The 26805-nt window shown below is 45.8% G+C and overlaps 1 protein-coding gene across 1 annotated transcript in view; it reads right to left on the bottom strand.

The window, feature by feature from the left end:
* Nucleotides 1-24955, bottom strand: part of BACE1 (beta-secretase 1) — a 55702-nt gene extending 30747 nt beyond the window's left edge. The window contains exon 1 of the mRNA XM_044282248.1: nt 24355-24955. Coding sequence (XP_044138183.1) covers nt 24355-24615 — 261 coding nt within the window. The 5' untranslated portion in view covers nt 24616-24955. The remainder of the gene's footprint in view (nt 1-24354) is intronic.
* Nucleotides 24956-26805: the final 1850 nt, after the last annotated feature.

The following is a 26805-nucleotide window of genomic DNA, read 5'->3' as shown; positions in this document are numbered from 1 at the left end:
GATGTGGAGGCGGCCTTTCGGTTGCTTCCGGTTCACGTGGAGAGCATGGGGTTGTTGGGGTGTTTTTGGGAGGGGGAATACTTTGTGGATAGGTGTTTGCCCATGGGGTGCTCTCTGTCGTGTGCATACTTTGAGACATTTAGTTCTTTCTTGGAATGGGTAGTGGTGGACGTTTCTGGTTGTTCCTCTGTTATCCATTATTTGGATGATTTTTTGTGTTTAGGGCCTGCGAATTCGCGGGTGTGTTCGTTGTTGCTGCACACGGTGCAGTCTGTTTTTGCACGTTTTGGGGTACCATTGGCGCGGGAGAAGACGTTGGGGCCGGTGACGGAGTTGTGTTTTTTGGGGATTGTTATAGATACGGAGCGGATGGAGTGTAGGCTTCCGCAGGATAAGTTGGTGGATTTACGTTTGGAGATTGGCAGGGCCTTGGTCAAGGAGAAGATTAGGTTGAGGGAGTTGCAGTCCTTGCTGGGTAAATTGAATTTTGCTTGTCGAATTATGCCAATGGGGAGGATTTTTTGTAGACGGTTGGCTGCGGCTACGGCGGGGGTGGCGGGTCCGTATCATTTTATCAGGTTACGCAAAGAGTTAAAAGGGGACTTGAAGGTGTGGGCGGAGTTTCTAGGTCATTATAATGGCAGGTCTTTGATGATGGCGGAGTTGTGTGATAGTGTGGAGTTCGAGTTGTATACCGATGCGTCGGGGGGAGTGGGTTTTGGGGTCTATTGCCAGGGTCAGTGGTGTGCGGGAGTATGGCCGGATTCGTGGGTGAGTCGGGGTTGGGTGAGGAACATGGCGTTGTTGGAGCTGTTTCCCATTGTAATGGCGGTCGTGTTGTGGGGGGGAGAAATTTGAAAACAGGAAGGTGTGGTTTCATTGTGACAATTTGGGGGTGGTTCAGGCTATCAACAGTTTGTCCGCATCTTTTCCGCCGGTGGTTAGGCTGTTACAGTTTTTGGTACTGCGTTGTTTGTCGATTAATATGTGGTTGGTGGCGGAGCATGTGGCGGGAGTGTCTAACGCTGTGGCGGATTCTCTTTCTCGTCTACAGTGGGAGCGGTTTCGGCTTCTTGCGCCAGAAGCGGAGCTGGAGGGTCTGGAGTGTCCGTCGTGGCTGTGGGGGATCCTCGAGGAGCGGTGATGGGTATGCCGAGGGATTCGTTGAGCCCGGGTACTTGGAGGGAGTATGGTAAGGCGTGGGCGACCTGGGAAACTTGGAACGGAGCCTGGGGGGCTAGGGGGGGTGATGAGGATGTGCGGTTGCTGATGTTGTTAGGACAGTTGAAGGGCGAGGGGTGGTCGGTGTCGAAGGTTAATCATTTTATTGCGGGGTTGCGTTTGGGCTTAAGTTGCGGGGGTTGCCGGATTGGACTAAGGGTTTTTTGGTGAGGCAAGTGTTGAAAGGGTGGCGCAGGGGTTCGGGCAAGGTGCCGGATTGTCGGAGGCCGGTGTCCTTTGAGCTGCTGCTGCAAATGGGCGATAAGTTGGAGGGGGTTTGCAGTTCTGGGTGGGAGTTAGTGCTGTTCAGGGCGGCATTTGCTTTGGCATTTTTCGGTGCTTTTCGCTTGGTGGAGTTGGTGTGTGACAGTGTGAGCAGGGCGGGGGGACTCAGAAGTGAGGATGTTGAGTTGGCAGGGGACAGGTTATATGTCCGGATTCGTAGGTCTAAGACTGATCAGGAGGGCAGGGGTCGGCGGTTTACGTTGTTCACGGTGCCAGGCTGTAGTATGTGTCCGGTGTGCAGGTTCTTATGGGGCGGGGTTACCGCGTAATGAGTTTCCTTTTCTTAGGCATGAGGATGGCTCCTTTTTGTCTAGGTTTCAGTTTTTGGCGGTCTTTAGGAAATGTTTGAAGCTCTTGGGTGTGCCGGTGAAAGATTATTCTGGTCATTCGTTCAGAATTGGCGCGGCAACTGAGGCGGCAAGGTGGGGCGCCAGCGAGGAGGTGATTAAGAGGATTGGACGGTGGGAGTCGGTGCGTTTTAAATCATATGTTAGGCCTGCATTATTGTAGTTGTATGGGGGGTGTTAGGCGGGTTTTTAATGTTTCCTTTTTGTGTTCGCAGGTTTGGCGGCGGCGGCTTTGGTGTGGATTCTGGGGCACTCCTATGTGTTCTGGGGTGCGGTCAGGGCTGATGTGAGGCCAAATGGGCGTCAGTTGGGTTTTAGTCAGGAGTGTGCTACGGTCAGGTGGTTAGGTGTGAGAGGTATGTTGTGGGGTGGAGTTTTGCGGGAGGTGCATCATTTTGTGCGATTGGATCGGCCTCCGGATGTGTTAGTTTTACATGTGGGGGGGAACGATTTGGGCAGGCGTCCTTTTCGGGAGTTGATTCGAGACGTCAAGTTTGATTTGCTCAGGATCTGGGCGTTGTTTCCGGGTATAATAACGGTTTGGTCGGACATTGTTCCGCGGAAGGTGTGGAGGGGTGCGAGGTCGGTGGAGAGCCTTAACAAGGCTCGGATTAAGGTGAACAGAGCGGTGGGCCGGTTTATGGCGAGGAATGGCGGTGTGGTGGTGCGGCATGAGGTGTTGGAGAAAGGTGAGGGTGCATTTTGGAGGGCAGATGGGGTGCACCTGAATGCGGTGGGTACGGATTTGTGGGCTCTGGGGCTCCAGAGTGGTGTGGAGATTGCTTTGCGTCTGTGGAGGGACGCGCAGGGTTGAGGTGGTCAAGCTGCGCGTTCGTGGAGGCGGGGGAGGTCCTTGAAGTGGAGGAATATGGTGGTACCTGAGGATGGGAGGGCCCCGCGGGAGGGGCTGGACTCTCATTGAGGAGCTGGTAGGAACTAGTTACGCGTCCATCAGTTGCTGCCTCCGAGCTGGGTTCAACGGCTGGGGGCAAGATGGAGACGCAGGTGTTCCAGCGTTTATGGAGTTATTGGGGCTTCTAGGACCTCCCTCGTCATTGGTTAATTTATTGTTATATATTTTGTATTTATTTAATAAACGGCTGCTGTGGCCGATTAAATCCAAGCAGCGGTGTGGTGTGTTTATTTCCTGGGTTAGGGTGTGGGGTTGGGGGGTAAGATGTTGGTTGAGTTAGTGGGACTGAACATATAGCCAGTGCCCTCTTCATGTGACGCTGCGGGATGGTATTTTGTGTTGCACTGTGGTGTTTATGTGACGCTGGGGGATGGTATTTTGTGCTGCACTGTGGTGTTTATGTGACGCTGCGGGATGGTATTTTGTGTTGCACTGTGGTGTTTATGTGACGCTGTGGGGTGGTATTTTGTGCTGCACTGTGGTGTTTATGTGACGCTGCGGGATGGTATTTTGTGCTGCACTGTGGTGTTTATGTGACGCTGTGGGGTGGTATTTTGTGCTGCACTGTGGGGTGGTATTTTGTGTTGCACTGTGGTGTTTATGTGACGCTGCGAGATGGTATTTTGTGCTGCACTGTGGTGTTTATGTGACGCTGCGGGGCGGTATTTTGTGCTGCACCGTGGTGTTTATGTGACGCTGCTGGGTGGTATTTTGTGCTGCACTGTGGTGTTTATGTGACGCTGTGGGGCGGTATTTTGTGTTGCACTGTGGTGTTTATGTGACGCTGAGGGAGGTATTTTGTGCTGCACTGTGGTGTTTATGTGACGCTGCGGGATGGTATTTTGTGCTGCACTGTGGTGTTTATGTGACGCTGCGGGATGGTATTTTGTGCTGCACTGTGGTGTTTATGTGACGCTGCGGGGCGGTATTTTGTGCTGCACTGTGGTGTTTATGTGACGCTGTGGGGTGGTATTTTGTGCTGCACTGTGGTGTTTATGTGACGCTGCGGGGCGGTATTTTGTGCTGCACTGTGGTGTTTATGTGACGCTGCGGGGCGGTATTTTGTGCTGCACTGTGGTGTTTATGTGACGCTGCGGGGCGGTATTTTGTGCTGCACTGTGGTGTTTATGTGACGCTGTGGGGTGGTATTTTGTGCTGCACTGTGGGGTTTATATGACGCTGCGGGGCGGTATTTTGTGCTGCACTGTGGTGTTTATGTGACGCTGCGGGGCGGTATTTTGTGCTGCACTGTGGTGTTTATGTGACGCTGTGGGGTGGTATTTTGTGCTGCACTGTGGTGTTTATGTGACGCTGCGGGGTGGTATTTTGTGCTGCACTGTGGTGTTTATGTGACGCTGCGGGGCGGTATTTTGTGCTGCACTGTGGTGTTTATGTGACGCTGCGGGATGGTATTTTGTGCTGCACTGTGGTGTTTATGTGACGCTGCGGGGCAGTATTTTGTGCTGCACTGTGGTGTTTATGTGATGCTGCGGGGCGGTATTTTGTGCTGCACTGTGGTGTTTATGTGACGCTGTGGGGTGGTATTTTGTGCTGCACTGTGGTGTTTATGTGACGCTGTGGGGTGGTATTTTGTGCTGCACTGTGGTGTTTATGTGACGCTGTGGGGTGGTATTTTGTGCTGCACTGTGGTGTTTATGTGACGCTGCGGGGCGGTATTTTGTGCTGCACTGTGGTGTTTATGTGACGCTGCGGGATGGTATTTTGTGCTGCACTGTGGTGTTTATGTGACGCTGCGGGCGGTATTTTGTGCTGCACTGTGGTGTTTATGTGACACTGTGGGGCGGTATTTTGTGCTGCACTGTGGTGTTTATGTGACGCTGCGGAGCGGTATTTTGTGCTGCACTGTGGTGTTTATGTGACGCTGCGGGATGGTATTTTGTGCTGCACTGTGGTGTTTATGTGACGCTGCGGAGCGGTATTTTGTGCTGCACTGTGGTGTTTATGTGACGCTGTGGGGCGGTATTTTGTGCTGCACTGTGGTATGTGGTGCTGTTGAGGGCGTACCGCCTGTCTCTGACCGCGAGATCATGTCTCACTATATTCCATTTTCCGTCTTCTCTGTATGATGTGGCGAGGGGTGTAACCAAAGAAAGGAAACTTTACATTTCCAGTCTGCGTCCAAACACAAGTGTGTACACAGTTCACCCCTGAGGACGGGGAAGACAACATGCAGGAAATAAAGGGTTAATGTGATATAAAGGGATGAATAGGCTCCACGCGAGCGTGCACTGCTGGCGGTAATCTCATCCAGTCATGTAAGGTGTGAGGCGCGGCGATCAGCAGTCCTCCGACCTCGCCAGTCTTCTCACTCCATACTTTGCAGTAGTTCATGACTTTCAGCCTCTCACAGAAAAGGGCGCCAATACAGCAGGATGTGATCGGGCGATTTTGTGAAAGTTCATGCTGTGCACAGTTCGGGGCGAGTTCACATCATCGTTTATTTTTCATTCTTTTGATCCGTCAGAAGAATAGAAAAATAAAGGGAAAAATATGGATCCTGTGGTATTGAGCGCATAAAATAACGGATCTCTGACGGAAATGGCTCAAGCAGATGCCAAATGTACATGACTGATGTCCAGGATCCGTTTTTTCTTGTGACCTCAGCCTTATCCTGTCGTTCGAAGTAAGCATGGATGTAGCTAGGGAAGTGTGTTTAGTAATGTAAGCGCAAACACCTAAGTACTTTGACGTATGTTTACCTTATACTACACGGTTGGTGTACAGCAGGCTTCACGCCGCCGAGTCTCCACTGCATTGAGGTCTGGGCTTTGATTAGATCATTTTAAGGCATTGACATGTTTCCCCTTAGGCTACACTCACACAACAGTGAAAAAAACGGACATGAAACATGAGCTTATATTAATTGAAAGTCTTTGTCGCACACTGTAGATTGTATGCTGTGCATAGGGTTCCCACCCCAAGTATCCGTAATTATAGATCAAATGTGATTTCTTTGTCTTGATCGATATATTTTATTTTTATTTCAGAAAAACAGGAAAAGCGGCAATATGTGTAAACGTTTTCGGCTCGCAGGCCTATAGTGCAAAAAGAACAAAAATAATAACTAAACCAGAATAATAGTAGTAAATAAAGACAATTAAGAAAAGGACAGAAAGTCCGTACAATGACTGATGTGCTACAGAAAATCCGCAAAAATAAATGCAATCAACCTTTTAGTTGTATCCACCGTTCTCCATACAGATCCACGAATTCCGCTATGGCGTCCATATGAGATGATATCTTAGTCGTTCAAGTCAAGGGCAATAAGCCCCATATCTGCTAGCGTATTAAGGTATAAACGGGATGTAACGGTATAGGTCTGTCGCTAGTTTACCTGAGGAATGTTTAACAACTAGTGTGTCAAAGTCGATCGTGATGAATAGTAAATTGCAACGCGGGATATATGGAATTCAGGAAGGTGTGAAAATATAATAGACTGTCTGGTGATCCTTTCCCTATACAAAAAAGGTCATCAATGTACCTCTTCCAAATGATGGTATGTGTCATGAAGAGATGATGGGTATATACATAGGACTCCTCAAAATCTGACATGTAACAATTAGCATAGGGCAGGGGCTACGTTAGACCCCATTGCAGTACCACCTCCGGACAACTTCCGGCCGCCGTTCGTTCCAGGCTCCGATCAACTACCGGTGTTTGAAGAGCACGCCGACAGCACCTTCGAGGCACCTACTGGGAATTAGCGACGCTCTCTCCTCCTATATAAAGACATCCACCATTAGCCTCTGTGCACCGCTACCTTTCTGGTGCTGACTAGCACCCCTACCATCGGAGTACAACACTTCTGTGGTCTTCTACCTAACTGCGGCACAGGGAAGTCCATGATAGTGCCTTCGGGCCTCCTGACTGATACTACTTCAGTTGGTGTAACGCTATTGTGGTTAGATGTCTCTCTTAGACAGGTAACTCTACCTTGATGTCACCACATTTTGAGGCACAAACACTATGCTTGTTCTTTTGTGATGTGACTCCATGTAGGAGATATGGTTCCCATGTATACATTAGGTTATCCATAAGACATTTCCTTTATACCTGTGGAACTACTTCCCGTTTAGACCTTAATACGCTAGCAGATATAGGGCTTATTGAACGACTAAGATATCATGTCATATGGACGCCATAGCGGAATTCGTGGATCTGTATAGAGAACGGTGGATAGAACTAAAAGGTTGATTGCATTTATTTTTGCGGATATTCTGTAGCACATCAGTCATTGTACGGATTTTCTGTTCTTTTCTTAATTTTCTTTATTTACTACTATTATTCTGGTTTAGTTATTATTTTTGTTTTTTTTGCACTATAATGTCTGATGAAGGCCTGCGAGCCGAAAACGTTTACACATATTGCCGCTTTTCCTGTTTTTCTGAAATAAAAATAAAAATATATTGATCAAGACAAAAAAAATCTGCTGTGATCTATATCTACATGAAACATGAGCTGTCAGTTTTTCATGACCATTTTGCCTCCTTTTAGGGCTTCTAAAAATGGCCATTAAAATGGATGCATTTTATTGGATTTTTTTAGTTAAATCCCAACCCTGGCAGTATACATAATGTCCCCTATAGTGGCCCCCAGCAGTAATAAGGTCCCTCATAGTGGCCCCAGGATTTATAATGATATCCACCATAGTTGCCCCCAGTATTAATAATGTCCCCCATAGTGGCTCCTAGAATTAATAATGTCACCCATATTGGCCCCAGCACTAATATTTTCCCCTAAAGTGGCCCCCAGCAGTAATAATGCCCCCCATAGTGGCATTATTATATACTATATTATTAGATTATATATAGTTATATACTATTACATTATAGATACTTATTATATACTATTAGATTATATATACCGTATTTTTTGTCCCATAAGATGCATTCCCCCCCCCCAAAAAAAAAAATGGGAGGGGAAATGCCCCTGCGCCTTATGGGGCGAATACTAATGAGCTCTTCCATTATGGAAGCGCTCATTAGTACCGGGGGACCAGGAAGCGGTGAAGGCTCTGTACTCACCGCTTCCTGGTCCTCGGCTGTCAGCTGTGCAGTGGTTGCGCACAGCGTGAGGGCGCTCTGTGACCTCATGCTGTGCGCGCAGGTTCACAGCACAGCCGACATCAGGAGGAAGAAGAGCGCAGGCGGTGAGGAGCGGCCAGGAGCAGGAGAGGTAAGTGGTTTATTTTATTAAACATAAAGCAATGGGGGCTGATCTGATTTACAACAGGTAAAGGTCTGCAGTTCATGGGTATCTCTGCCTACACACGAGAAGACATGCTGGAATTTCCAATCATTCTATGTAGAAGAATTAAAATGAGGGTCAGTCTCCAGAAAATAGAGATCTATGATTTGATAATAACTGTGTTTAAAGGGGTTCTCTAAGACCGGGAACATATTTTAACCCATTAACAGTTTTTCTCAAGCACCGCTTGATCTTTGAGCTTTGTCATTGAGGCAATGGGGGCTACTGAGGGCTGATATGAGGCAATGGGGGCTGCTGGGGGCCAATATGAGAGGCAATGGGGGCTACTGAGGGCTGATATGAAGCAATGGGGGCTGCTGGGGGCTAATATGAGAGGCAGTTGAGGCTGATATGAGGTCTGATTGGGGTCTGAGTTCTGATTGGGGGGAATTGACATTGGGGGTCTGATCTGAAGTCTTGTTGGGGTCTTATTAACATTGGGGGTCTGATTGGGGCTGTTAGGTGAGGTCTGATCTGAGGTCTAATGAAAAATATTTTTTTCTCATTGTCCTCCTCTAAAACCTGGGTGCGTCTTATAGGGCGAAAAATACGGTATATTTATATACTATTAGATTGTATATAATCATGGATGAGTACATTATTTATACTTACTGTACATATTATTAAGATTGTATATACTTATATACTACTACATCATAGATACTTATATATTATTAGATTATATATATATTTCTATACTATTACATTATAGATACTTATATACTATTTGATTATATATACTTATGTAGTATTACATTATATACATTTCTATACTTTTATTTTATATATACTTATAGACTATTACATTATATATACTTAGTGTTAGTGTTACTGTCCTAAAGAGATCGCCTTGACACAGGCGGACAGGCACAAAAAATTGTTTACAAAATGTATTTGCCAAGAATCTCTCATTCATAATGTAGCATTAGCACTGAGTATGGCACTATTGTATTTACTTGATTATTTGTGTTTGCAGAGTGCTGTTGCATTGTTTGTTTTTTGCTTTTGTACTTATATACTTATGCATTATTTATTGAACATACGTGGAAAATGTTTTCTTCAGGAAGTAACAGAACTCGTACAGACTATAATGGTCCTTTAAAGGAGGTTTCCCACTATGAGAAAACTTCTGAACTCTTACAATAGGCTTTGTATGGGTTTCCTGTAGGTACTTGAGTTTCTTCCCACACTATAAATATACTGATAGGTTTATCGGCTTCTTATGAAATTGTCCCTAGAGTATATGTGTGTGGGTTTGAGATATCAGAATTAGGCTACATTCACACAAATGTGGTGTTTTACGGATCCGCAAAACACGGACACTGGACCGCAATTGTGTTCCGCAATTTGAGGACTGCACATGCCGCGGCTGTCAGAGAAAATGCCTATTCTTGTCTGCAATTGCGGACAAGAATAGGACATGTTCTATTTTTTTTTGCGGGGCTGCGGGACGGAGCAATGGATGCGGAAAGCACACGGTGTGCAGTCCGCATCTTTTGCGGCCCCATAGAAATGAATGGGTCCGCACCCGTTGCGCAATTTTACGCAATTCGGACTCATTCGTACGGTCGTGTGAATGTAGCCTTAGACAGTCCCTGGGGACAGACTTATGTGAAAGGCGGCCATTGCTGCAGATCATGTTGGTGCCCTATAAACAAATGGGAATAAACACCAGTTTGAGCTCAGACCACACGATGGGCCCCGGGTGGGTAATCTGCCTGAGCTCCTTTTCCTTTGGCACTGATCAATAATTTCCGAGGTCTAGAAACTCTGACACATGGATTTTTCAGACGTGGCATTGATTTCCGGGGAATCTCACCATGCAGCACAACAGTGAATAATACTGTACTTCTTGAGAAGAAGCTCTGAGATGGAAAATCCAGCTGCCCTGCATCAGAAAAAGGACTAGAAACAATTAAAGTGACTGTCCAGTCGGGAGCTAAAAATGATATATAAGTCAGTACCTATGTGGACGATCACCCGCTACTTATTTTCTTCAGATTTTACTCCTTGGGTGCATTTTAACTCGGTTCAATTAGGGCAGAGTTGTGGTCTGTGACTACAGTTTACTTACAGCGCGTACAGGGATGCAGAGGTAGTCTGAGACACGCCCCCTCTCAAATGATTGGTTCAGTCTGCTGCACCCTCCCATGCCCTACAGCATTGCCTCCTCAGATTGGCTGCTGTGTATAACATTGTTTAATAATTTACTAATAGTCTGCCCAAAAAGAAGCAGTGATCGATACAGCATGTATATATACCCCCGGAGGAAGCTATAGGCGAAATGTACATATGTATGTATACTCCCCATAGGAAGCTATAGGCGAAACATATGTATTGTAGGAAGGAACAAGGGGCCGTCATTGATGGTCGCTATGTGTCTCCGAGGTTCCTGGCCTCTGTGAGGTAAGAGACGGTTTTTCTCAAGTGTCATTATTGCAGATTGCAGTCTGACACTTCAGCTGTTTAGTATGGCTGTAAATCTGGTCCGGGACGGCTTTTACTGGGAGTAGTCAAAGTGCTGGGTGGGTGGCTACTCCCCACGTTCCAGGCCGGGTCTTGGCAGGCTTATAAAGCAGTCAGCACTATCAGGTGGTGTGGATCTACCTCTATCTGACAGTGAAGCTGTGGAGTCCTCTGTGCTGAAGGCTGAAGACTGCAAACAGGCATGCAGGCCGCCTGGAAGCCTGCCAGTGAACTTTTCTGTGGCTGAGCATTCAGCCGGGTGTGAACTGACACCTAGGTTTCCAGGTGAACATTGTTTTGTTTTGCTGTGTATGAACAAGCACCAAGACTGTTATGTTTTGCTGAGTGTGAATAAAACACAGAAGTTTGATTTATAACCTGGTTTTTGCCTCTATACTGCGTCCGCTAACCTGTCTACCAGAGCAAATCCCCACAGTATGTATATATATCCCCAGAGGAAGCTATAGGCGAAATGTACGTATGAATGTATACCACCCAGAGAAAGCTATAGCAGAATCATGGGGTTGGTGCTGCCTTGTGGTCTGTATTTAATTTCATTACCATACATATTTTTATTACTTTTTTCGCATCTGTGATCCTGATGCACACTTGTTATTTGGGTTATTTTACCCTGTGATGCTTGGTGTTACTGGGTCGTGGTGTGATCAATTTGAGTGTTGGGGGGGGCTAGAGAAATAAAAATTATATTTCTGGAATTAATAGGAAGGCGGCATTAAGGGGAGGTTAAGAAAACAAAAAAACGAGACAGGCCATTGTTGAAGAGGACCTTTCACTAGAATAAAAAATCTAAACTAACTATACAGACATGTAGAGCGGCGCCCAGGGATCTCCCTGCACTTACTGTTATACCTGGGCGCCGCTCCGTTTTCCCGGTATAGGCTCCGGTATCTTCATAGTTAGGCTCCACCCAGTGGAACCTGCCGGCGTCTCCTTCTCCCATGCTGTAGCGCTGGCCAATCGCAGCGCTCAGCTCATAGCCTGAGAGGCTTTTTTTTCTCTCAGGCTATGAGCTGAGCGCTGCGATTCGTCAGCGCTACAGCATGGGAGAAGGAGACGCCGGCAGGTTCCCCTGGGTGAAGCCTAATATATGAAGATACCGGAGCCTATACCGGGAGAACGGAGCGGCGCCCAGGTATAGCAGTAAGTGCAGGGGGGTCCCTGGGCGCAGCTCTACATGTCTGTATAGTTAGTTTAGATTTTTTATTCTAGTGAAAGGTCCTCTTTAAAGGGGTTTTCTGGGATTTTAATATGGATGACCTTTCCTCAGGATAGTGTCATCCAAATCGGTCGGCACTGTGTGTAAAAAATCAGGGTGCGGCACTCCCAGGTTGTGGTGGGTTGAACTTTATTGGTCACTTTTCAAAGATCAGTATGTGCCTTTCTCAAACTTGTTCACAGTTTGAGATAGGCACTATAGGTGCCGAAAACGCGTCACTGTCTGATGTTTGAAAAGTGACCAATAAAGTTCAACCCACCAGCAACTTGGGAGTGCCGGTCCTCTACTTTCTTCTTTCCTCAGGATAGGTCATCAATGTCAGATCGGCGGGGGTCTGACGCCTTGCACCCTCGCCAATCAGCTGGTTGAAGAGAAGGCCGCACGTTGTGCCAGCGCTGCCTTCTCTTCATTGTTTACCTGCTCGTCGTCGACAGTGCAGCGGCGAGCAGTGTAACTACAAGAAGCCGTCCCATTCACTTCTATAGGATGGCTCGTTCTTATACACTTTTTTTTTTAATGCACTTATATAGCACTGCTATATTCCACAGCGCTTTACAGACATTAGCAACCAACTGTCCCCGGTGGGGCTTCTTCAATAGGAATGAGCCGTCCTATAGAACTGAATGGGACGGCTTCTTGTAGTTACACTGGTCACCGCTGCGATGTCGCCAGCGAGCAGGTAAACAATGAAGAGAAGGCAGCGCTGGCACGGTGTGTCTTCAACCAGCTGATCAGCGGGAATCCTTGTTGTCGGCCCCCACCGGTCTGGTATTGATGACCTATCCTGAGGATAGGACATCCATATTAAAATCCCAGAAAACATATGCACGGGGTGCACTGTGCTTTATATGTGATACCCCCCTCAGTCCCGTGATGCACACCCTAACCAAATGGGGCGTGCATGACCGGCAACTACTATAGACATTACCATAAAAAGGAGACAGTAAAGGATGATAATTAAAGATGATTGTTCTGTTTATAGGACTAGAATGTTCGATTCTGACCAGCAGAAATCTGTGGAAATGAGCCGTCGGACAAGAAAGTAGATGTGCAGAAATAGACAGCAGTTGGCGGCGATGTTATTAAGATGAGCAGAATATATTAATAGTAATAACATTAGTCCCATCTTTGCAGAAATGTTGCCATAGAAGCCTCTCCTGCCCTTTTAAATTATAGGCTGAAATTTACGGATATATATATGTTCTTTAATACGGGGCTCGGTAATGCCCCTGGCTCACATCACATGGGGATCTCTGCAGTTTATATGCCTTGAAGTGCATTTGACTTAATATTATATTAAATATACATTGTATATTAGATTTTATTACTATGCACGTTCTTTTAGTAGACATACATTTCAGTTATCCTGTGCTTTTTTTTTCTGTAGTGTTGTCTCTGCCATCAATTTTTTATTTATTTTTTACTTTGTATGTTGGCTAGATCTCCCACTTTGTAAACTTCCTTCTGTACATACCCGCACCCCTTTGTAGTAGCACCTATACCTAATTTAAAGGGACTGTGTGATCAGAAAAAATGACTGTATTAAACATATTTTTAAAACATTTTGGTGACTTTTTAAAATGTCTATGTTATTACCTATTTAAAAAAAAAATCCTGACTACAAGGCCTCGTAGTCGTAACAGAATGACACTTCTTGTTCTGGAGAGATTACTTCTTTGGAGTCATTTCATTATAATCATAGGCAGGATTACTATGACAAGTGACACCTATATGTGCAGATAACACAGAATCCACCATTAGCAATAGGTGATAAACACAGCTTATTACTCCCCCTCCCTGCACAATGAGCTAAATGCAAGTAACTGAGCATGTCCACAGCACTCTCCCATAGATGTCAATGAATATCTTCATTCTACAGGTTCCTATAGTCCATGTGGACGCTTTAAGGTCCCTTGCAGACGAGCGTGAGCGGATTAGGTCCGGATGCGTTCAGTGAAAAATGCGCGATTTCGCAAGCAAGTTCATTAAGTTTTGCCTGCGATTGCGTTCAGTTGTTTAGTTTTTATCATGCAGGTAAAATGCGCATTGATGCGTTTTTCACGCGTGTGATAGAAAAGTGAATGTTTACAAACAACATCTCTAAGCAACCATCTGGGAAAAACGCATCGCATCCGCACTTGCTTGCGGATGTGATGCGATTTTCGCGAAGCCCCTATTCACTTCTATGGGGCCAGCGTTGCGTGAAAAATGCAGAATATAGAACATGCTGCGATTTTCACGCAACGCACAAGTGATCCGTGTAAACCAACGCTCATGTACACAGACGTTAAAATTAATGGGTCCGGATTCAGTGCTGGCGCAATGCGTTCACATCACGCATTGCACCCGCGCAGAATACTCGCTGGTGTGAAAGGGGCCTAACAGAAGCTCAAGCAAAATGGCTGCACCCATAATTATGTACAGAAAATAGAATAACAAAAAACTACAGAAAAATAAAAACTGATTAGAAAATAAGAATATTTATCACTACCTGGTCTTAAAGGGGTTCTGTACCTGTTGATTACTGATGATAGGTCGTCACTATCTAATCGGTGGTGATCCGACACCCGGGACCCCCGCCGATCAGCTGTTTGAGAAGGCAGCAGCACTCGCAGTAGCACCAGTAAATTTAGGTAAAAAATGGCAGTACTACCGGGGCGCTAAGATTTAACCACACTTTATTTTAGTATAAAACTAGACATAAACACATTGAACAGATTCATTTCATTCTCAAAGGAACTGAGTTTATTATTTGCAATAACGTTTTTTAATTCAATGACACTCTATGGCTGGTTTCACAAGGGCGTTGCGGGTGCGTTGCAGGAAAAGATGCGGGTGCGTTGCTGGAACACGCGCAATTTTTCCACGCAAGTGCAAAACATTGTAATGCGTTTTGCACACGTGTGAGAAAAATCGGCATGTTTGGTACCCAAACCCGAACTTCTTCACAGAAGTTCGGATTTTGGTTCGGTGTTCTGTAGATTGTATTATTTTCCCTTATAACATGGTTATAAGGGAAAATAATAACATTCTTAATACAGAATGCATAGTACAATAGCGCTGGAGGGGTTAAATTATTTAACTCCGCTTAATCCACTTGTTCGTGCAGCCCAGCTTCTCTTCTGCCTTCATCTGTGAGGAAAAGGACCTGTGGTGACGTCACTGCGCTCATCACATGGTCTATCACATGATCCATCACCATGCTGATGGATCATGTGATGAACGTAGTGACGTCACCACAGGTCCTTTTCCTCAAAGAAGAAGACAGAAGAGATGCCGGCTGCGCGAACAAGTGGATTAAGGTGAGGTAAATTATTATTATTATTTTTTAACCCCTCCAGCGCTATTGTACTATGCATTCTGTTTTAAGAATGCTATTATTTTCCCTTATAACCATGTTATAAGGGAAAATAATAATGATCGGGTCCCCATCCCGATCGTCTCCTAGCAACCGTGCATGAAAATTGTACTGCATCCGCTCTTGCTTGCGGATACTTGCGATTCTCACGCAACCCCATTCATTTCTATGGGGCCTGCGTTGCGTGGATTATCGCACAATATAGAGCATGCTGTGATTTTCACACAACGCACAAGTGATGCATGAAAATCACTGCTCATGTGCACAGCCCCATAGAAATGAATAGGTCCGGAATGAGTGCGGGTGCAATGTGTTCACCTCACGCATTGCACCCGCGCGGAAATCTCGCCCGTGTGAAAGAGGGCTATGCGATGGGCACTCGAGTGGCACTAATCTTATGCCAATCTCTTTATGGGCCGTTTGAACTACAACGTATTGCACAGTCCCTGACTTTTTCTCGTCCATCATGTATTATAAAAGATACATAGATGATGTGTTCATTATTTGGAAAGGACCACAAAAAGATTCCCTTGACTTTGTAGAAGAACTGAACAACAACTCCTGGGGCATTCACTTTTGCCCAAATTTTTCTAGAGATGAAATTGTCTTCTTAGATGTCACACTATTTCGGTCTGACAACAACACAATTGGATCCAGAACACAGTTTAAACAAGCTGACACAAATAGTTATTTACATTTCCAAAAGCAGCCATTATCACAAAAGAATATCCTATACGGACAATACCGCCGGATAAGGAAAGATTGTACCACAACTGAAGCTTTCACCAAACAAGCCAAAATCCTACAAAAAAAAAAAAAAAAGATTTAAAGAGAAAAAATACCCATCGAAAATGTTATCCTCAGCATAGAAAAAAACTTGTTTTCTGACTCAAAAAGACTGTCTAACAGGGAATAGAAAAATAAACAAAAATAAAAGTGAAGATCAATTCAAATATAATTTTATTACCACCGATAACACTGCCCATAATTAAATAAAAAACATCTTCACAAAAAACTGGAACATTCTACTGAATGACCCCATTCTGAAAAAAATATTACCAAAGAAACTAAATATCACATACAGAAGGAACAGAACTTTAAAAAACATATTGGCACCGAGTATATTGAATTGTTTAAAAAAAAAAATAAACTAAAATATTCAGCTTGCCGACAGAAATCACCGATGTGAACACAGGAACATCTCCTCCGGACATTCAGATTTTACTTCATCTATCACAGGGGAAAATTTTAAAATAAAAACACACTTGGACTGCGGCTCATCCTTTGTTATCTATCTTTTGGGGTGTCCCTGCACCCTGCAATATGTATGAGAACCAGATTAAAAAAACCTATAGAAGTAATATAAATAATGGAAAACAACACCATAGCGTTACTAGACATTTTGATAAACAGCGCAACCGCAATATATCTGTTCTAAAACTCACCACCATCGACCGGATTCCTCCAAACACCAAAATATGATTCCGACATTTAGTAAATAAAGAATCCTACTGGATATTTCGCCTGCAGACGCTGGTACCTGAAGGTCGCAATGAAGTCATAGAACATACTAAATAAATAATATTCAGGCTTCCGACCACAAGCACTTACTATATAGACGAATAAATATTCACTATAGAATGATAAATAATTATTTTAACAGAGTCTTTTATTTTAACAGAGCTTCTATCATAAATAATAATTTTATGTCAGCCCTCCCCTTTTTTTTAATTTTTTTATTAGTACATTAGAATCTATACAGTATTTCGCTGTATTTCAGATATGTGTATGCATATATATTTATGCACATTTGTATATGTATATACTGTATATAATTACATGCTATCAATCATTTATTGCTTTTATATAATATGTTTACACAATGTTTTTAATTATTTATGCTAACAAATGTATTTGTGGACTGAACCTGTCAGTCCAATGATGTCATTTCCTGTTTTTTTTTGTATAAATCCTGGTGTGTGCCACTCTTCTGGGTCAGCCTGAAGAAGCCGACGGAACGCGTAGCTAAACTAAGACCCGATCACTTTGTTTATGTCTAGTTTAATATAAAATAAAGTGTGGTTAAATCTTAACGCCCCGGTAGTACTGCCATTTTTTACCTAAATTTACCTCTGATCATCGGGACCTACTCTGGATGCCCGCGGCAAAAGGGAGCGGCTTCGATATCGCACAAGCTATTCCATATACGCTTTTCCAGTGTTGTGCATGACGTGCGCAACCTGATCTGGTGGGTTACGATCCCTGACAATTAGAGGCACTCTCCGAAAAACTGTCCGCGGTCCTTCTCTATTCCCTTCTCGCAGTAGCACTGTAACCTTCTCGCTGTTTCCCACAGGCCAGTGACGTCACCACTATGTCATGTGGCCTAGGCGCAGCTCAACCCCATTCAATTCAACAGTGCTGAGCAGCGCCCCAGTCCACATACACAGGGGCACATTTATTAAGACCGGCGACTTACAAGCCGGTCTTAAGTGTCTCTGCGCTGCTGGAGAAAAATGACAAAATTATGTGGAGGTGCAGGCATCTACATAATGTTGGCGCTTTCTCCAGCAGGATGTGCGACAATCTAAAATCAACACTAGCTCCATGGCTGGCGTAGGTTTAAGTCATTTTGTACACCAAAAACTGGCGTACAAAATGATTAAAGAGATGGCCTTCTGTCCCCCCCCCCCTCTTCTACGCCCACATCACGCCCCCTTTTTTGACCTGTTGGGAAAATGGCGTGAGCGGGGAAAAGTCGGTGATTGTGTTGCAAAATGCGACAAAACCTGCGACTGCTATACGCCACAAAGGTGGCATATATCAGTACATAAATGGGCCCCATAGTTGTGATGTCACTGGCCTGCAGGAAACAGCGAAAAGGCTGCGGCACTACTGCGAGCACTCCCGCCGATCAGATGCTGATGACCTATACAAAGCATAAATCTTCAGTAATAAAAAGGTACAGAATCCCTTTGATGGAGTCCTGAGTATCATGACCGGCGTGCCGATCACATATGTGACGCAAAGGGAGGGAAATGGGAAGGCCCTGTCCAAGGGAGAGGGAAAGGTGGTGACCCCTGACTCACCTTGCGGCTGGCACCTGACTGCCCTGACGTCCCTAGACGGGTTCCTCACCCGTACGCCGATCGCGTGCCTAAACCCTGGCTTTCCCTAAGATGAGCCCTACGTAGTGGGAACACTAATCCGCACCACTAACACTAAAGGAAAACACCAAGGAGAGGACAGACAATACAGACAACATATAATCCCAGGAGGGGCGACAACAGCGGACAACAAAAGCCCAACAGGGATCCGGAGGGTAACGCTCTGGAACAACAACCAGAGAACGCAGCAACACAGCTCCAGTGGGTCAGTATAGAAGTCCAGGCAGGAAGCTCTATATCTGGCAACCAGAGAAGTGGGAGAGGGGAATATAAGGAGGTTGGGAGTGACAGACAAGAAACAGCTGAGGAGGAGAAGCTACGGATCCCTGAGTGAGCCAAAAAGGATTGCAAGGCAAACCCAGAAAGCTACCATATAGAAACAGCCCTATCTTTAGACATAGAGTGCGCAGCCACCCGCTGCGATTTCCTGACCCCGGGTATAACGGAGTCAGACGTGGCTCTTGACACCCTTGTGACACAGAGATTAAAAGAAAAAAATAAACAAAAAATCCTTAAAGGCTATGTACACCTTTGGGTACAATTTTTCTTATTATTGCATTGTACTCATTTTGAGCTAAAAATACTATTTTTAATTGGTCTTTCTTAAAAATATGGCGTCCATTTTTCTGTACAGAGCTGAGATGCTGCAGTAGCAGTCTGTGGATTTTCTGTCTTTTCCGTCATCTGGGGAGCAGACGGACTCCTTATCTCTGCTCTCGGGCAATATAAAGACTCATTATAGCTCAGTTCTTATCTTACTGATATGAATGTAGCTAAGGCTACTTTCACACTGGCGTTTTGGCTTTCCGTTTGTGAGATCCGTTCAGGGCTCTCACCAGGATCAGCGCCGCCTTCCTGAGTGCATGTGCACTTCGCTCTACGATGCCATTACCTGTAGTCCGCACCGGCGCAGACTCTTGAATATATTATATTAGAGGCGGCGCTGGACTCAGAAAGGCGGCGCTGGGCACCGGACTGAGGGGTGTGGCCGGGCACCAAGTTAGGAAAGGACATCCCCTTGGGCACCTTATGTAAGTCATTAGCTTATCACTAAAATCGATTTTATAAAGAAATAAATCAAGACTATTAGTTAATAAGGACATCATTTAATACAGCTCAGGGAGACCTACAAGTAGCTATGTTTTACTGTAGGGGGTAAAATGTGGTGACAGAATCCCTTTAAATAAGTATTTATGACCGCTCAGTAGTTTAGAGATTAGGCTTTTAATTGACCATCACAAAGTGAAAGGGAAAGTGAAAGTATCAGTCACACAGTAAGAAAAACAGTTAACCCTTTGTGACAGAATGGCTCAATATTTTTAATAAAGGTCAATTGAAAAAATGATTTTAAGCCAAAAATGAGTAAAATGCAATCATAAAAAAAATAATAGTGTACATAGCCTTTAAGGCACATTTACATGGGACTATTACTGGGCCAAAATGTGCAAAGGTGCCGCCAATCCCCCCGATGAACGAGCGTGAATTCATTGTTTCTAGAGACACCTGAATCACCATTTTTGGGAGCAAAATGTCCTGAATAAACACTAATCTGCTGCTCAGAAACAATGAATTTGTATGGGGAGGAGCAATGTCAGTAGTGATCCTCTTCTCCATACAGCAGAAGTGATTGCTGCCTGGAAACGCAGCTATTACCTCCTCTGACAAGCAGGCAATTATCGGGAAGGAACAGTTCCTTCCCAATAATTGCCTTCTTCTTCAGCATGTATAATGCGCCTTTACTAATGTTTTAAATGACCAGACGCTCCAGTAATGCCGCTCCAGCCCTGGCCAGTCCTGCGGCATCACCAATTCTATCGTTCATATGACCGTTGCTACCAAACACTGGGCCCTGCGGTCATGCACCGTTAATGCACATACATGTGGGTTATTTATTAAGACCAGAGCTATGGACACCGGCCTTAATACCCCTGCGCTGGCGCTTGATGCGCCTAAGTAATGTAGAGGTGCCGGCCTATATATTACTTAGCCACATCCACCACCGCTGCCTAACAGCTCTCCTGCTGGGGTAGATTTACATATTTTTTACGCCAAAAACTGGTGTAGAAAATGATAAAAGAGACGGGCCTGCCATCTGGCATAAGTGGCGTGGAAGGAGACCGAGTCTGCGACAGATATACAGTACACCAAAAAGTGATGTATAAAACCTCCCATAATCTCTGAGGCAACAGACTGGCTGCAGCGGTCATGTGAATAATGGCGGCTGAAGGCCCCACGGTGCTGGATCGGTAGGACATTTAAATGGTAAGTGATGGGTTTGTTTGCTTATTTTATACTGCCGCCTGCTAGGTGCCATTTTTTTATTTTTTGGGGGGAAAACCTCTTTAATTAGATCCATGTCATTGGAATAATTATGGGAAAAGCGTTCTGTAGAAACACCTTTCCTGAGCATAATTCTGGCAGTGACAGGAGGCACTATAGGAGGGGCGCTCCAGAAGCGGCTTCCTCTGCCAGCGCTGAACTAGGGAGGAACAGATGTGAAGGTTAAACTCAGGTCAGCGTTTAATATGCTTCACTTACCAGATTGCTTGTTCCTCCACATTCCAGTTTTCATTTCCCTACCAAGACGCACACAACTCTACTGACGTCCCACCGCCTATAAGGGTATCTAATCTGGTGGGCACAGAGGGGTGGTGGCATGTCTCAGCTGGCAATATATTTATTGCTGCTGATCAACCTCGATCGATCGATGATAGGCAAGTTGATCAGCGCTCGTTTAAGGTGCCTGTCACGCGGCTCGATGCAAAGTGAAAGGGAGACGAACGATCGTTATTTCGATCGTTCATCCCCCACTCACTTAGCATTTTGCTCCCACCAAATGATAATTTTAGTTGCTGCATGAGAGATGCGATCCCCTGACAACTGAGCGTTTTGCTCGTTGGTCAGGTGATCAGCGGCACCTTTGTTGGGTATTTGGCGGCACCTTTATCCGGAATGAGCATTTGTCGCCTCGTTTGCCTTAATACAGGTGTGACAATTGGCTAATAATCCTCTTTTTCCTCACTGGTGGCTTAGTAACCCGTACTTTATACGGCCAGGTTTACACACTGCTTTTTTAAAAACGTCACCTATACAACTTTCTAAATTACTTTATTCAAATTCCTGTTCAAGATCCCTGTTTGCTGTCGGTGAATGGACACATTCTTAAAGGGTCACTGAGTTTTCATAAAACTTTTGATATGTCATAGAGACATATCAAAAGTTTTGATCAGTGGGGGTCTGGGCGCTGAGATCCCCATCGATCACTAGAACGAAGATAGGCACACATCGCACTCGATAGAAAGTGTATGGGTCTGTCTCTGCACTGAGGGTACAAAGCATGATATGCAAGGACTTCTCTGTCCTCATTCTAGCGATCAGACCCCCAACGATCAAAACGTTTGATATGTCGTACTGACATGTCAAAAGTTATATGAAAACTGAAGACAGAGCTCCGACATATACGCAAATAAATATGTAGTTTTCTAATCCTTGCAAATTACAAAATCTCTGCTTGTAGTAAGTGAACGGGAACTCTGCTTACTTCCAGAGCATGAAAGTCTGTCCTGGCTATGTGGGGATGTGGCTCGTTACAAGACTTAGGGGCAGATTCATTAACAGCTTTTACATCACTTTTAGGCCTCATGCACACGACCGTTGTGTGTTTTGCGGTCCGCAAATTGCGGATCTGCAAAACACGCATGGCGTCCGTGTGCGTTCCGCAATTTGCAGAACGGCACGGACAGCCATTGATATATCTGCCCATTTTTGTCCTCAAAACGGACAAGAATAGGACAGGTTATATATTTTTTGTGGACCACGGAACGGAGCAACGAATGCGGACAAAAACTGCGGCTCGGATGCGGACCAAAACAACGGTCGTGTGCTTGAGGCTTTATGGTGTAAAAAAAGATGCCAATTATGGGGCAAGTCATATCTGTGCTATAATTTGTGAATTTTTACACTACACAAGAGTGTGAACTTAGCGGGAGGGTGTAAATTACAGTTGACATAACTGGCGCACATTTGATATTTTCGCTCACGAACTGCCGGAAAAAGTACAAAAATGTATTAAAGGGGTATTCCCATCTCAGCCACTGATGGCATATGGCTAAGGTATGACTTCAATGTCAGATAGGTGCAGGTCCTACCTCTAGGACCTGCTCCTATCTCCAGAATGGGGCCCCCGAAGTGAAGGATAGTGCACTGCGCAAGCGCGGCCGCCCTTCATTCTACACTATGGGAGTTCCCTAAATCGCCGAGTGCTAAGGCTGTATTCACACGTCCGCAATGTGTTTTGCGGATACACGGAGACACGGATCCGCAAAACACGGAAAGCGGCAATGTGCTTTCCGCATTTTGCGGACCGCACATTGCTGACATAATAGAATATGCCTGTTCTTGTCCGCAATTGCGGACAAGAATAGGACATGTTCTATTTTTTTGCGGAAACGGAAGCACGGATGCGGAAGTGCGGATCCGCAAATGTGGATGCAGACAGCACATTCCGTCCCCATAGAGAATGAATGGGTCCGCACCCTTTCCGCAAAATTGCGGAAAGGATGCGGACCCATTTTGCGGACGTGTGAATGGAGCCTAAGGCTACTTTCACACTTGCGGCAGGACGGATCCGACAGGCTGTTCACCATGTCGGATCCGTCCTGCGGCTATTTTGCCGTGCCCACGGACCGCCGCTCTGTCCCCATTGACTATAATGGGGACGGGGGCGGAGCTCCGGCGCAGCACGGCGGTGCACGGAGAAAGCCGCCGGACTAAAAAGCCTGACATGCAGTAATTTTAGTCCGGTGGGCTTTCTCCGTGCACCGCCGTGCTGCGCCGGAGCTCCGCCCCCGTCCCCATTATAGTCAATGGGGACGGAGCGGCGGTCCGGGGGCACGGCGAAATAGCCGCAGGACGGATCCGACATGGTGAACAGCCTGTCGGATCCGTCCTGCCGCAAGTGTGAAAGTAGCCTAACTCCGGCGAAAGGAGAGGCGGTTGTGCAGGTGCGGTGCGCTCCCCAGTCACCGTTATCGGGTGTCCGAAAACTAAGTGTGCTTACTCGGTTATGTTCAGAACTCCCATAGCAGTGAACAGAGAGCATGACCACCTCTCCACTCATGACTATGGGACTGTCAGGGGTGGGACCAATACATCTCACACTGATGGCATATACCAGCGATGTCTGAGATGGGAATACCCCTTTGAGAGACCTGTGCCTGTGAATAAATTGGGCATGTCTTTTCACTAACTCTGCTGAAAAGTACTGATAGCTATTCCGTAACTGTGCACCTGTCTTAAAATTGATTAAGGCTTAATATAAAAAATACAAAAACCACTAGCGAACAAAACGTCAAAATTATGTAGAGGTGCAGGCTGGGCCCCCCCCTGATTACGAGAGAAGGGTGCCCCCTGTCTGAATGGCGCTGCAGACACGCCTTTGTGTCCACTGGGACTGATGGAGATAGGTGAGTGCTAGCGGCAGCTGAATGGAGCGGGAGTGCACATGTGTGTCCACCGCTCAATTCAAAGGGGAACATGGGCCCCTATTCTCATAATCTAAGGGGGCCCCAGCGGTCGGATCTCCACCAATCAGACAGTCTCTATCCTTTGGATAGGGGATAAGTTGTTGTAATCAAATGAAGCCTTCAACCTGCGCGCCCAGCACATTGTCATGACAAGCTGAAACTTTTCACTGACAGCAAGCAAAGATCTTGCAAATGAATACCGCCTATTAGAAAGTTGCTTCAACTTTTCATTCCACTGTGAGGAAACGTAACCTTTATGACTGGACAACCCATACAGAAGACTTCTTCTGCACAGTACAACACAAAGCGCCGGACGCCAATATGGCGCACTTTACTATATAGCGTAATATAAAACGGCGACGGACGCTGAAAGGGTTAATCTGCTGAGCGACACATTAATGGGATTCCTTAGGCACGTGCAGAATTTGCCTGGCCGAATGATCAGCCCAAACCCCCCCCCTTCGAATTGAAGGTCTCTTTTGTCCCCTGCACAGACAGCTTATGGCACCGGACGCCGCGCCGAGATTTACCACATCCAGGTGTTGGCACACAGCCGGGATCACATACCGTCTGAGGAGGAGTGCCCATCCTCATCTCCACGTAATATCCTTGGCCAGACTTCCCTCTCAGGTTGTCTTTCATGTCCAAGAAGTTGGTGTCTTGCCCGGTGTCTTCTTCTGCCGACCTCCTGGCTCTGTGGACCACGCCGAGGCCTGGGTAATTTTTCAGGGGCACTTTAATGGCCATGTGCCCAGCGGCAGCCGGCAGGAAGCAGGGCAGAAGCATCAGCAAGACGCCGCTTGTACTTGCAAGAGCCAAGATCTCCATCTTCCTGACCTGCAGTTGTCCCTCCCTCGGTGCTGAGAAAAGCCCTAAGCAGGTACCTTCCTGGAGGCAGCCTCAAAGCCTCCGGTGCTCCATGCCAGCCAGGAGTCTCATCATCTCACAGAGCCTGAATCACTCTCTCCTCCCTCCTCCTCCTCAGGATGAAGGATGCTCGTCTCTAGAGGACCAGGCTGGACACATCCATGCACCAGGCCCCACAGATGCCTTGTGCCTCCTCCCTCACCATGGCTGGGGATTTACTACATTCCTCGTTCTCCCCCTCCTGTTGGTGCCAGGCTGATTGTCTCCCCCTCCTCGTCTGCAAAGTGTGGAGGAGGATGGATCCAGCAATGCCTGGAGGAGGAGGAGGAGGAGGAGGAAGAGGCAAGGAGGGGGCTTCCTGTAGGTGCATGGGAAATGTAGTTCCTGAGGGTGACACCGGGACAGGAGGAGGGTTGTCACAGTGTACTGGTCAGACCGGAAAAGACCTGCTGCTCCTCACGTGCTGACAGCACACAGATATATACTGTGTCAGACGCCTCAGTGTAATGTAATGGAACCTCCTGCTGTACTCATTATACCGGGGGGATGACTAATATTATTAGTAATATACAGCTACAATGGACTCCACAGCGCAGCGCAGGAGACGCTCATTATTCCAGTCTTTTATCTGATCTACACTCACCTAAAGAATTATTAGGAACACCTGTTCTATTTCTCATTAATGCGATTTTCTAGTCAACCAATCACATGGCAGTGGCTTCAATGCATGTAGGGTTGTGGTCCTGGTCAAGACAATCTCCTGAACTCCAAACTGAATGTCAGAATGGGAAAGAAAGGTGGGCTACAACAGCAGAAGACCCCACCGGGTACCACTCATCTCCACTACAAATAGGAAAAAGAGGCTACAATTTGCACGAGCTCACCAAAATTAGACTGTTGAAGACTGGAAAATGTTGCCTGGTCTGATGAGTCTCAATTTCTGTTGAGACATTCAAATGGTAGAGTCCGAATTTGGTGTAAACAGAATGAGAACATGTATCCATCATGCCTTGTTACCACTGTGCAGGCTGGTGGTGGTGTAATGGTGTGGGGGATGTTTTCTGGGCACACTTTAGGCCCCTTAGTGCCAATTGGCCATCGTTTAAATGCCACGGGCTACCTGAGCATTGTTTCTGACCATGTCCATCCCTTCATGACCACCATGTACCCATCCTCTGATGGCTACTTCCAGCAGGATAATGCACCATGTCACAAAGCTCGAATCATTTCAAATTGGTTTCTTGAACATGACAATGAGTTCACTGTCCTAAAATGTCACCAGATCTCAACCCAATAGAGCATCTTTGGGATGTGGTGGAACGGGAGCTTCGTGCGCTGGATGTGCATCCCTCAAATCTCCATCAACTGCAAGATGCTATCCTATCAATATGGGCCAACATTTCTAAAGAATGCTATCAGCACCTTGTTGAATCAATGCCACGTAGAATTAAGGCAGTTCTGAAGGCAAAAGGGGGTCCAACACTGTATTAGTATGGTGTTCCTAATAATTCTTTAGGTGAGTGTATATTAGAGGGGTACTTTCACATTAGTGTTTTTCTTTTCCGGCATAGAGTTCCGTCACAGGGGCTCTATACCGGAAAAGAACTGATCAGTATTATCCCCATGCATTCTGAATGGAGAGTAATCAGTTCAGGATGCATCAGGATGTCTTCACTTCAGTCCCTCTTACGTTTTTTGGATGGAGAAAATACCGCGGCATGCTGCAGTTTTCTCTCCGGCCAAAAATACTGATCACTTACATTGAAATGTATTAGTGCCGGATCAGGTACTAAGTGTTCCGGTAAAACGGATCCAGTTTTCTGGTCTGCGCATGCGCAGACCTTTAAAAATGCATATATAATAACAAAATAAATATATAAATACCGGATACGTTTTTCCGGATGACACCGGAGAGACAGATCTGGTATTTCAATGCATAGATAGATAGATATGATACCATGGACTGTAATTCCCCTACAACTCCACCCCACCCCTTTACTACATGTTGAGACTCTTATACTTCTATTCTGTCCCTTTAACCCAACATCCACCCCTTTAATTCCCTGACAATGCTCAATGTTTTACTTAGACATGCCAATAAAGCTTTTTTGAATTTGAATTAGATAGATATGAGATAGATAAGATAGATAG

The sequence above is a fragment of the Bufo gargarizans genome, chromosome 2 (assembly GCF_014858855.1).
Source record: "Bufo gargarizans isolate SCDJY-AF-19 chromosome 2, ASM1485885v1, whole genome shotgun sequence".
Lineage (NCBI taxonomy): Eukaryota > Metazoa > Chordata > Amphibia > Anura > Bufonidae > Bufo > Bufo gargarizans.
Note: the sequence above shows the minus strand (reverse complement) of the source record. Positions and strands in the feature narration are given on the sequence as shown.